This window comes from Hippocampus bargibanti, linkage group LG19, assembly GCF_051943395.1.
Source record: "Hippocampus bargibanti isolate YZ-2025 linkage group LG19, ASM5194339v1, whole genome shotgun sequence".
In the NCBI taxonomy this organism is placed as follows: Eukaryota; Metazoa; Chordata; class Actinopteri; order Syngnathiformes; family Syngnathidae; genus Hippocampus; species Hippocampus bargibanti.
In genome coordinates, this window is record NC_142752.1 from 23174 (window position 1) to 35173 (window position 12000).

General features: G+C 51.3%; 2 protein-coding genes across 4 annotated transcripts; both read right to left on the reverse strand.

Annotated features, from left to right (window-relative positions):
• Positions 1-77: 77 nt before the first annotated feature.
• Positions 78-5676, reverse strand: vta1 (vesicle (multivesicular body) trafficking 1). 2 transcript variants are annotated; one of them, XM_089021518.1, is made up of 8 exons: positions 5429-5676; positions 4201-4295; positions 3625-3752; positions 3270-3345; positions 3021-3141; positions 1357-1566; positions 1199-1273; positions 78-889 (listed from the first exon to the last, which is right to left on the reverse strand). In XM_089021518.1, the coding sequence occupies exons 1-8, from the start codon at positions 5517-5519 to the stop codon at positions 744-746; spliced, it is 942 nt and encodes a 313-aa protein (XP_088877644.1). In that variant the 5' UTR covers positions 5520-5676; the 3' UTR covers positions 78-743. The 2 variants fall into 2 exon arrangements, with proteins under 2 accessions (XP_088877644.1, XP_088877643.1); XM_089021517.1 differs by having other exon boundaries at positions 5375-5676.
• Positions 5677-6969: 1293 nt separating this feature from the next.
• On the reverse strand, positions 6970-11957 carry gje1a (gap junction protein epsilon 1a). 2 transcript variants are annotated; one of them, XM_089021733.1, is made up of 4 exons: positions 10787-11957; positions 9577-9759; positions 9253-9450; positions 6970-8881 (listed from the first exon to the last, which is right to left on the reverse strand). In XM_089021733.1, the coding sequence occupies exons 1-4, from the start codon at positions 10814-10816 to the stop codon at positions 8684-8686; spliced, it is 609 nt and encodes a 202-aa protein (XP_088877859.1). In that variant the 5' UTR covers positions 10817-11957; the 3' UTR covers positions 6970-8683. The 2 variants fall into 2 exon arrangements, with proteins under 2 accessions (XP_088877859.1, XP_088877860.1); XM_089021734.1 differs by having other exon boundaries at positions 10291-11957.
• Between the last annotated feature and the right edge of the window lie 43 nt (positions 11958-12000).

Here is a 12000-nt window from a genome sequence, read left to right on the forward strand (position 1 = left end):
GTAATTCGTTTTTCACATCATTTTACATGATTTTTGGTACTTAATTATTTTAAGCGACAAAAAAAACTGAGGAGCCATTTGGGAGTCAAAAGAGCTGGATCTTTTTACTGAGCCGAGTCAAAAGAGCCGGCTGGAATTCCCGCCACTATAAGTCACACAAGTGCAAACAATTTAATTGGAAAGAATTGCTTCTTGATCACAGCAACATGCGTTTCAACAAATCATCAGGCTAACAAGTCATTAGCATGTGGGGGCTGCGTGTGGATGTGCACGTGTGCGCCTGTGGCCAGTGTGGTCGCCGACTTGCACAACTCACGCTTTTGTGAATTGCGCAAATGGACAACACACAAGCAAGCGTGTTGACAAAAGCTGGCTATCTAGCTATCTATCTATTAACTATTTAACTATCAAGTTAGCTAGCTTTCTACCTATTTGAGTTATTCCGGGTAGAGTGAACGCTGGTGCGTGTGGCTGCCGCTGCTCACCCATATAAATCCTGTGAATGTGAAGTGACCTTGAGAGTTTGGAAGGCGCTTAGGAATGCAATTCATTATTATTATTATTATTATCATTATCAAAGGAAAGAAGCGTGGTGCCCCCTGTGGCCGGCAGGCCTGTTGGCTGGCGTTGGCGGGCGCGCACAGGGCGCCCATTGTCAAGCTCTCGTCTCCATCAAAGATGGCGGCGACCGGCCAATGAGATGGTGCGGAGAGACGGATGGCCGCGGGTCGTCAACAAAGGCGTCATTCTTTTCCGGTGGTGAGCAGCTCCAGGGCCTTGCGGAGGTTGTGGACGGCCGTGGGCACGTCCTCGTACTGGAGGGCGCTACCGGCGTACTTGCAGTACTTCTGGGCCTTGGTCAAGTCTTCGGCCGAGAGGTGGACCTCACCTGAGGGGGAGGGGCCAAAGATTGCCACAAAGCTCCTTTGACAATGGACCGCTTCTGTTTTTTGGGGGAAAATCGCTGGCTAATGGCTATCTGTTTGCTGGCTATCTATTCGCTCGCTATTGGCTAGCTCGGTCCACTCGGCTCAGTGAATCGCCACGCTCGGCGGACTAAGTGCTCAGTGGCAATTAATTGATTGACAACACGTCACAATCATCTCGGCATATCAAAGGAATGGCGGGGAGGGAGGCGTCGCGGTGTTAGCGTCACCATCCTCTTTGCTAATTTCGATAGCTTGCGCGTGTGGCTGACCTTGCTGCTGGCCGGCGGTGAGGTCCGGGTCCGCGGCGGCCGCCGTCCTTGGCATCGGAACCGGCTTGGCCCAGTCTGTCGGGTCACGGGACAGGCGTGACGGATGGAGCCTTCGCCCACGATGCCGCGCGTTTACCGCAGAGGCGAGCGGCGGCTACCTGCCGGCGTGTTGGCCGGGGCGTGTGCGCCGGGGGGGATGTGGACGTTGACCGAGTTGGGGGCGGGTCCGGAAGGCCCCGATTCCGAGCCGCCGGTGAAGCCTATGTCCGGCGCTGCCGCCCCGCCGCCGCTCCCGTCCGGCGAGGGGGCCGCGCCCCGGAAGGAGCCGCCCTGGGAGAGCGTGCGGCCCGGGAAGCCTTCGTCTCCATCTGGGAAGGCAAAGGGACGGAAATCAAGCGCCACAACCACAAACCAGAAGCGAGATGAGGAAAAGTAGTGATGTGTGGTTTGCGAACGAGCCGGATCTCTGGAGTGAATGAAGTGAACGATAAGAAGGAGCCGGAAATGGGAGCCGACTTTCCCCCCCCCCTCTATTCCCCGTCCCCAGGCTTCGGTTCAAGCCGCGCGTGATTGGTCAAGATCCATGGTAGAGGCAGGACGGGAGAATTACACACGCAGCAGTCAAGAGAAGGGGGGTGGGGGAGTTTATTCAATGATCAATTTTAGTAAATTGTTTTGCACATAATTGTCTGTGATTTTTTGGTAGTTAATTAATTTAAGCAAGCAAAAAACTGAAGAGCCATTTGGGAGCCAAAAGAGCCAGAGCTTTTTAGTGAGCCGAGCCAAAAGAACCGGCTCTCTGAAAAGAGCCAGAATTCCTATCACTCGAGGAAAGCTCCGAGTCACGGAATCCGCCAAAGGCGCCCGTGGATTTTGGGGTGCCGCAACGCCCGGCTGGGCATGTGGCCGAGGGGCGCCGTGGGTCGCTTGTGAGAGGAGCTGAGGTGGGTCACGACTCGCTCGCTGGCACAAGACTAAACAGTCAATGATCAATTGCCTTCTGCGTGTGTGCTGTCACTGGCTGCAAAGAAGCCCGTCGACACCAAACGGGAGCTCGAAATCTGCCCTTATTTTCTCAAGAAATGTGCTCAAGGTCACGAAAAGAGCACTGAAAACTTGAAATGTCAGAAGAAAAACGTCTGTGTAAGCCCTCAGTCAGTACAGGAGTGGTCCATCGATGAAAAGGTTTCTTCAGCCATCATCTGTACTTCCATGAAGGTGTCGGACGTTAAGCTAGCAACCGCACATTTGACGACAATGAGGTTAAAATCTTAGCGAAAGAAAATAGATGCTTTGAAAGGGGAGTCAAAGAAGGTATTTTCATAAAACAGCGAAACCCTTCACTAAATCACCACGGTGGGGTGAGGTTTCATTTGGATGGTTCGTACAACAGACTTCTGAGGCAACACAGGTTTAGTTATGCTGATGAGGTGATACCAGAGCAAATGGGGCAATCAGGCCAGTCGTAGACAATAGAAGTAATAAGCGTAGCCTCTGGGAATAGTCATCTGCTCCTCCCAACCTAAGAACAGGGACCTATCATAGCTGAGTCTGGCACTGCCACGTCTGGACAGTCGGGATATATATAGAAGGCCAAAACTACCAGCAAATTTTAGTTTTCTGATGAAGCCTCTTGGATAAGAAGCGAAACGTCCGACACCTTGAAAGAAGTACACATGACGGCTGAAGAAACCTTCTCATCACTGTCAGAAGAAACGCAATGTGACGTGTGATGAAAAGAGGAGAAAGCCACACGCTAGCCATAGCCCGCTAAAGTGGCGCAAGTCTTTCCTGGGGCCAAGAAGACAAGAACTGCGCCCACCTGCTTCCTGGTCCAGGTCCAGGTCCATGCCGATGGGCCCGGCCTGAGGCGTCTGGCCCATCTTCAGGCAGTTGTGGATGTAGGCTGCCTTCCAGCGGGCGTACTTTCTGTGCTGGACGTTCTGAGGACAAAGTACAAGGAAGTAGCAGTCCTGCGTCGCGGGCCAACGTGCCGTCGGCATCAATGCTGTTCGCTAGCTAACGGCTATCTATCCGCTAGCCAAAGTAGCGGTTGCCGGGGCCAGCTTACCTCGTCTGACAGCTCTCCAAAGACGGAGAGGACGTCCAGCAGGAGACTGGCCGTGTAGAAGGATTTGATCATGTTCCTGCACAGAACAACAGCACCAGGCCATGACAACATGGCCGCCGCGTGCTAGCGTATTCGTTGCTCTGCTTCAACAGCACATTCAAAGCTCCAATGACAAATGCAAAACGACGCCTGTCAATGTCCCGGTCAGTGCCCCGGTTCATGTCCTCATCCACGTCCTCATCAACGTCCTCATCCATGTCCTCGTCTGTCCTGGAAGGATGTTGGGAGCGCAAAGGCGCAACACCCCCCCCCCCCTCCCCTCAGCATCAAGTCGGTCTCCAATGCTCAAACTTACTTGTGGAATCGTCCCGCTCTGTCCTCGTTGTCAGCGTAGAGGAACATCTTGAGGGCGTAGTTTTCAATGTGGGCGTTGCCCACCACCTCCTCAGTGACGGAGTCGTCGTTGCGCAGCTCCATCTTCATCTGACGATGAACATTTTTTGGAACAATTTCAAGCGTGTACTTTGCTTCTTTTAGTGCACTTTGGGGTCAACAATTGTGGGGTGTGGGGTGGCAGCTCCGCTTGGGTGACGCTGCAACACGCTCCACATGCAATCTTTTTTTTCTCGTCTCTCACTCGTATCCAAAGCAACGCCCCCCCCCCCAAAAAAAAACAAAAACAAAAATCGCATCATAATCCTTCTACTCTGGCTGTTAGATTTGGACTTGAAGTGTTAATGTAGCTTGTTTTGCTCTCTTTGTCTAAAAATGGCCACTCGGGGTGTAAAAATGACGGGAACTTCTCATCCCTGTGTTAAGCTTTGGAAAAGACATGAAACAGAGGCAACGTTCTCAAGTGTCAAGGGAATCAGTGACGAGTGTGACACGGCATGACGCGAGCGTGAGTGTGAAAAAGGACGGCGGCACTGACCGACTCCAGCTGGTCCATCAGCTTGACCAGAAACTTGCGGCACTCTGGCGTTTTGCTGTCCAGCTTCATTCCCGTCTGCATGGCGTACAGCCGGCCTGCTCGCAGCCAAACGCCGCCGGGCAAAGTGCCAAGTGCAGGAACAAGCGCAGGTGGGGGAGAAAGCACAAGAGCGACAGTCTTTTCAGTCATTTGGGGGGGGGGGGGGGGGGGGGGGTAACAAAACAAAAGTCAAGCATGTTTCCTCCTGACGATTCCTGGCAGTACGCATGCAGGCGGCTATGGAGCATCCGTGAGGATTGTGCTTCAAAAGCATTTTGCACCAACGCCTCAGAGGAAAGGCCTCAACTTCTACTCGCCGTTATGCGAGCTGAGTGTGTGGCTTTCGCCACAGACGGCTCCTATCTGAGAGAAGAGGGCTGGACATTTTTAAATAAAAATCAGTTTGAGGCTTTGAAAGTTTTTTGACAAAAAGGCACACCCCAAAATGAAGGCTGTATTTTCAAATTCTTTCCATATATAAGGCGCACATTCAATAAATGTAAAACAGGTTTCCAAATAAAATAGATAAATATCTAAAAGCGAGCGACTTTTCTATCTGAGTTACTTAGCTACCTATTAGCTGCCTATTAGCCAGCAAGCTTTCTATCTGAGTTACTTCCGGGTTGAGTGATAGCCTAGCTAGCTATCTGTTCGCTAGCTAGCTTACCGTCTGAGTTACTTCCGGGTTGAGTGAACACTGGCGCGTGTGGCTGCCGCTGCTCACCAACAGAAAAACTTAGCCCGTGACTGTAAAGTGACATTGAGAGTTTCGAAAGGCGCTTAGAAATGAAATGGATGACGGTTACACGCGACGAGAGGGACTTGGCCAAGGGGGAACTTGAGTCCAAGGATGGCCGCCTTCCGCCCGTTGCCAACACACCTGATTCAAACGATCACGGTGGTTTCTAAACGCTTGCTCGTCAGCTGCTGCGTAAACTTGATTTGAATTGAAATTAACATCGTAATTATCCAAGAGCTAGGCTTATAGTTGTCTAGCTGTTGGCTATCCATTCGCTAGCTAGCGCGCTTTCAAGCTATCTGAGTTACTTCCGGGTTGAGTGAACGCATACTTTCGACGAGGCTGCCGACGCCAAGAATGAAGAGACGATAAAGTGTGTTGGGGGCCCGAGCTAACCGAAGCCGGCGCTTTTGTCCAGGTCCAGTGAGCACGTCAAGTCGTCAAACTCACAGTAGTAGGCCACCACCGGATCGCGCTTCTCGTGTTCTTGGGCGGTGCGCAAGTGGTGCTGGACTGCTCGAAGCTGGGCCGGTGCCGCCATGGTATCGCCAAGCGACGCAGCGGCTTCGAAAATACGACCGGCTTCTGCCTGCCGAGCCTTTCCTCTTGCCCTGTTCTTCTTGTTCTTGTTGTCGGTGGTAGTGATGGTAATGGTGGCGGTTAGCCCGCTTTTCCTCGAAGCACTTCCGCATGCCGCTCCAATAAGGAGCCGCCTCTTTCTTGACGTCACCCGCTCCCGAACTCCTCTTCCTCTACCGAGATGTCAAAATTAAAGATAGTTTGAACTGGGCTTAATAATAATAATAATAATAATAATAATAATAATAATAATAATAATAATAATAATGAGGGTTGTGTCAGGAAGGGCATCCGACGGAAAAGCTTGGCCAAAACAAGCATGCGGATCAAACCTCTAAAGATGGAGGACACTGATTTGCTGTGGCGATCCCTTGAAGGGAAAAGCCGAAAGGAAAAGAAGAATATAATAATAATAATAATAATAATAATAATAATAATAATAATAATAATAATAATAAGAAGAAGAAGAAGAAGAAGAAGAAGAAGAAGAAGAAGAAGAAGAAATAGAATAATCCATCAATTTTCCGTACCGCTTATTCCCCGTGAGGGTCGCGAGGGGCTGGGGGGGTGCTGGAGCCTATCTCAGCTGTCTTCGGGCACGAGGCGGGGGACAACCTGAATAGGTTGCCAGCCAATCGCAGGGCACACAAAGACGTACAACAGTCACTCTCACACACACCTAGGGACAATTTGGAGTGGTCAATCTGCCTGCCATGCATGTTTTTTGGAGTGTAGGAGGAAATCGGAGGACCCGGAGAAAACCCACGCGGGGCCGGGGAGAACATGCAAACTCCACACAGGGAGACCAGACCGGGACGCGAACCGGAAACCTCTGCGCAATAATAATAAATAATAATAATAATCATCATCATCATCAGGAGGATCAGTTTTTCTGTGGGTGAGCAGCAGCAGCCACATGTGCCAGCGTTCCGTTCGCTCAACCCGGACGTAACATAAAGTAAAAAAAAAACAAATCACAAATAATATGACAACACAAAGAGTCATTCATTCTTCGGCCCTTGCTGTACCCTCTTTGCGACATGAAGCAGTTCTAGATGAAAGAGGAGGATCAAAGCGTCCTTTTCAGCAGCGGATCAGGGACGTCATGGTGGAATGTGCACGTCTGCTACAAGCTAAATGTTGAAAGCAAACACTGTACAGCTGTAGCATCCAGTCCGCGATTCATATATTTTTAGGCCAGCAGAGAAGGCCTCGCAGGCCCTAACAGGCCACCAGTGCTACACTGTGCATGTGTTGCTGACATTCAAAGGCTCGTTGCTTCAACGTTGATGTTTCGTTAGCAGATCCTTTGTGACTTGCATCGTGTGTTAGCATTAGCTTTAAGCCAGTGAGTCATTCACAGTAGTGAGTTCCTGTCTTATAATCAAGCTAGTGATTAAGATGGAGAAAAATTGAAAAATATGAAAAAGCAGATTTATTTAAAATGTATGAGGTCAATCACTCATTCCACACAATGATAAATTAGGGAAAGACATTGAAGCTATTAGCGGTTGGGCTAGCCGCCGTCCAATTGAGCATGTCACTGGTGTCAGCCGCTTGACTCCCCACGAGCTACTTTAGCCCCTTGACGGTGTCTCCATGTTGATGAGGTAGTAGTCGCCATGGTTGTGCTACAGAATCGCGCAACACCATCTCCTTTGCAGCACTTTGCTAGCCGGCTTACAAGCCGCTAGCTTTGACATCCGCTAGCTTTCACATCAATGAACCGAGAAAGACTTTCACCACCCACCAGCGGCACAAATAATAATAATAATAATAATAATAATAATAATAATACATTTCATTTGGAAGCACCTTTCAAAACTCTCAAGGTCACTTTACAGTCACTGGATCAGTTTTTCTGTGGGTGAGCAGCGGCAGCCACACGCGCCAGCGTTCACTCAACCCGGAAGTAACTCAAATAGACAGAAAGCGAGCCAGCTAGCTATTACATAGCCAACAGATAGCCAGCTAGCTAACTAGTCAGTAGATAACTAATAGATATCCAGCTAACCAGCTCTAGCTAGCTGGTTATCTGGCTAACTATTAGCGTGCATAATAGCCACAAGGAATCGCTGGTAGCACCACAGAGGCAGTAGTCTCGTTTTTGGGAGGAAGCCACCGGAAGCTGTGACTCACAGTCATCTTCAAAATGTTCAAAGGGAGTCAGGGGTGGGGGAGGGGAGATAAATAAATTAAATACATAAAATCTAACCCTGGCTTGCGATCATTCCCAACAGACACGTGTAAAGACGGAAGCTACACTTTGATTTTGAGTTGGTTCGAGTGGACAATTTTGCTGTTGCAGGTGTTATCGCATAGCTCCAACGACCTTATTTGGCGGAGCAGGAGGGAGATCCTCCAAGCACCAGAAAACTCAGCGGCGCCCGGGAATCCCTCTGAAAAGCATTCCGAGTGATCCACTTTAGTCCGCTCACGCAAGTTTGTACCTGAGATGAACTACAGAAGAAACCTTCACAACAAAAGTTGGATGGATGTCTGATGAAGAAAATAAAAACAGCGTTCTGTGAAGTCTCCACATGGACACAGAATTCATCTGACGACAGTCGACATGCCAGCAAAAGGGTGAAAAATGTCAACACGTTGGCCTGGGCCAGATGATTCCACCAGCTTCAGATCACCTTTGATTTTGCCATCGTTCGGCACCGTGAATCTTTTCCTATGAATGCAAATAATCGATTGTGACCCGAAAGCTGCAGGGCGGGTTGCGGGGGGCCAGGGGTACGGGGGTTCGAGAAGCAGGAAAAAATGGAAACACTTGAAGGTCATAAGAACCGGTTTTGGTGAGGCGTTGCCTATCTACGAGCCGATGGGGGCGATGTCACGATGCCATGCGGGCTCAGCGATTAAGCCCAACCCTGCTCAGGCAGGAGCCAGGAGGAAGGATGTCCGGAGCCAGGACGCTTCCCCACAGACCGGCGCGGTCCCGGCGTCCAGGCCACGCGTCCCTTTTGTTCTGGCCTCCTTGGGGAAAAGTCAGACGAGTTGTGTTAGCTTCCCGCTCCAAGCGAGTCCAGCGGTTGCGAAGCCAGAAGCCGACGAGTAACAAAGGTGCAGGGATGCGGCGAGGGGGCGCTGACGGTCTGTATCGGGGCCCGGGAGGTGTCATTGGTTGTTGAGATAGCCCAGACGCCGACAGAGGATCTCAAAGATCTCGGCGATGCACAGGAGGATGGTGATGACGGTGAAGGTGTACATGGCGCTCAAGAAGATGGTCTTCTCAAAGTGTTCGGGCACCATGCACTTGGTCACGTTGAAGGTCTTTTCCAAAGCGCTGGCATCGCACTTGTAGAGCGGGTGGACCTGAAACGCACACACAAAAAGGAAAAGAAGAAGGTGGAACGCGGCACCTGAACTCTTCTTGTCCACCTTCCCTCCGAACCCATGCTCCACTTTTGGATTCAAGGGCAAATGGTTCCAACCCAAGTCGACGCCGGAGTTTGAAAGGCCCACTGGACGGGATCAGAGGGCGGCCGGGAGGGAGGTGTGCGGGAACAGCAAGCCAAAAGGCGCCATTCCGCTGACCAGAGGAGGGAGCGCAATTTTCAAAGCGAGCCTCCGGAGGGGGATTTCGGCCACTCCCGAGGGCTCAATGAAAAGGACCTCCAATGACCAAAAACACCAAACGGGAACGGAGCGACCACAAGCCAGACGGGAGCTCCAAAGGCTCAGACCTGGAAGCCGAAGAGATGACTCTGAAGCCAGAAGGCGATCACTTCCAAAATGATGCGCAGGAGCACAGAGATGATGTAGAAGACGGTGTAGATGGGGTGCTCCAGGATCTCCTCCTGGTCGATGTTCTTGCAGGCGGCGTAGAGGTGGAACACGGCCCCCGGAACCAACACCGTGACAAGCTGCAAGGCCCAGAACACCTGCCAGAACAGCCACGCCCGAAAAGGTGAGACAAACCCCGTCACGACAGGTTGGGAAAAGACGACACGGGGTCCATGGAGTCCAGGACCTGGACGGAGCAGCTCGCGCAAGGCGGTTGGCGGTACCTGAGGCGTTATGGGTCGGAACTGATTGTAGCAGTACAGGTTGAGTTCTCTGCGGTCGGGATCGCAGCTGAAGTGCAGCGCTTCATTTCCGTACACGGCAAAGCCCAGAACGCCCAGAAAGAACATCCGCACCGAGCCGAAGAACAAGGTGTGGAATTGGCCGATCACGGTCGGAGGCCTGAGCTGAGACAGAAACAGAAGGTCGCACTAGTGACGGCAGACGAACACAGACAGACGAACGAGTGCAGAGATGGAGATGGAGGCCACAAGCATCGGCCGGTGAGGCCTTCTAGTGAAGGCCACAAAATGCCTCCATCAACTCTCGGTGCACCCAAACCGTGTCCTCGGCCTTCATCGTCCTTCTCAAGATGCCACGCGAGCACCTGAATCCCGGCGTGACTTACGCATCCCTCGTAGAAGTTCTTGATGTAGTTCAAGGACATGTTTGGGCCGTCGGTCGGGTCCAGGGCGCTTGTGGGCCCACATGACGCCGGCGCCACAACCGCCCTCTAACCCCGCCTCCGCCAAAGCCCGTGTCAATGCATATTTGGGGGTCTTTTATCTTCGCATCAATTGACTGACAGAGGGGCCAACAATGGCCCCGCAGGCCGGCTGCTCCCCGCATTCTAATCCCTACAGGACTCTGTCAGCGAAAAACACAACCTCCAACGCTCGCCCTGGCCGCAAACATGCTACAAAGACACAAAAGCTCGCCTTTTGCCGCTTGGGTGTCTTCTCGTGGCTCCCGTTCCCTCGCTCCGGCTTTGGATCTGGCGACCCATCGACGCTCAAATCGAGTCCAAATGGACCTCGGTGCGGATGGCGAGTCGACGCAAACGCCAAAGCGGCCGACCAAACAGCGGGAGGAACACAAGCGAAAAGTCAGAAAGTGATGCCGACACACTCTGCACTGCAAATACTTCTGGAAGAGCATTGACGAAGCTGATCCGAGAACGCGTTCAAAATAGCGCAATAGAGCTTTCAAATAAACCCAAACTTATACAGACGTTACCTAACCCTAACCAAATAATCTCCAACGCTTTGAAAGAGTGGGAAAAGTCATGAAGTGATGCCAACACACCCTGCACTGCAAATACTTCTGGAAGAGCATTGCCGAAGCTGCCGCAGTCCCAAATGCCAAACAAAGACGTCCCGCTGAAGCAAAAAGCTAAACTACGCGTAGCAGCAAAGAAAAGTCAAGTCCACACACCAACCGTAATCCTGGCGCCGTGTTGTTCATTCCCCCTCTTTTCTACACTCGCGGGACCTCAAGCGCGCGCGCGGGGGTCCGCCCGCCCGCCCGCACGCCGGCGCCGGGCGGGACGCCGCGGTCAAGTTGGTAGTGATGTGTCGTTCGCGAACGAGCCGGATCTCTGAAGTGAACAAAGAGAGCCGGTTCCTAACTAGGGGCCGGAAAAGGGAGCCGACTTCCGCCCTGCCCCCAGTCTTTGGTTCGAGCCGCACGTGATTGGTCAGGAAGTGAAGAGAAGGAGCGTGGGGGGTTTTATTCAATTCTAGTCAATTTTACTAGTTGGTCTGATAGCTTTATTACTATGAAAAGCAAATGAGTGACAGCGTATCATCAGACCAGAGTAACCACAGGGAACGTGGAAGTTAACATCCACGAACTCTGTGCACATATAAAGCCATACAAATAAAATATTCCATATACTGTATTTTTTACATGAGTAATTCGTTTTTCACAGAATTTTACATGATTTTTTTGCTAGTTAATTAATTTAAGCAACAAAAAGAGCCAAAAGAGCCGGATGTTGTTAGAGAGCCGAGCCAAAAGAACCGGTTCTCTGAAAGGAGCCGCAATTCCCATCACTCCAAGTTGGGGTCGTGCGTCCGGGCCACTTCCTGTGCGCCCTTTCACAACCGCGCGCCGCCAGCTGTCCCGAACCAAGCGGAACAAAGAGCAACAGCCCCGCCATAGAGCGGGTGACTCCCGCGCCACCTCACTCGCGTCTCTATAGAACAGGCGCGGGCTGCCGCGACGCTCTTACTTTGACGCGCTCAACGTGCGGCTTCCTGCGCGTGTGACGGCAGTCGCGGCGGGGGACAAAGCTCTTCCCGACTGTCACGTGACCTCCGCGGTGGACACCCCGGGTCGCGCCGCACGCGTTTACACTCGTGATGGGAATTGCGGCTCTTTTCAGAGAGTCAGCTCTTTTGGCTCGGCTCACGAAAAAGATATGGCACTTTTGGCTCCCCAGTTTTTCTTTTTTTTTGTTGCTTAAATGAATTAACAACCTAAAATCATGTAAAATGATGTGAAAAACGAATTACTCATGTAAGAAAATACACTATATCAAATATTTTTATTTATATGGCTTTATTTATATGTGCACAGAGTTAGTGGATGCTAACTTTCACTTTCCCCATGGTTACTCTGGTCTGATGATCAGCTGTCACTAATTT

Bases quoted from the DNA above. Each gene is read 5' to 3' on its own strand.
- vta1 (XM_089021517.1), bottom strand. From the start codon at position 5,519: ATGGCGGCACCGGCCCAGCTTCGAGCAGTCCAGCACCACTTGCGCACC. The intron at 3,142-3,269 runs GTAAGCTGGCCC...CTTTGTCCTCAG, and splicing joins TTGGAGAGCTGTCAGACGAG to AACGTCCAGCACAGAAAGTA. The intron at 1,274-1,356 runs GTAGCCGCCGCT...GTGACCCGACAG, and splicing joins CCCGGCCAACACGCCGGCAG to ACTGGGCCAAGCCGGTTCCG.
- gje1a (XM_089021733.1), bottom strand. From the start codon at position 10,816: ATGAACAACACGGCGCCAGGATTACGGTTG. The intron at 9,760-10,786 runs GTGTGTGGACTT...TTTCTGTCTCAG, and splicing joins CGGCGCCAGGATTACGGTTG to CTCAGGCCTCCGACCGTGAT. The intron at 8,882-9,252 runs GTCTGAGCCTTT...TGTGCGTTTCAG, and splicing joins GTCATCTCTTCGGCTTCCAG to GTCCACCCGCTCTACAAGTG.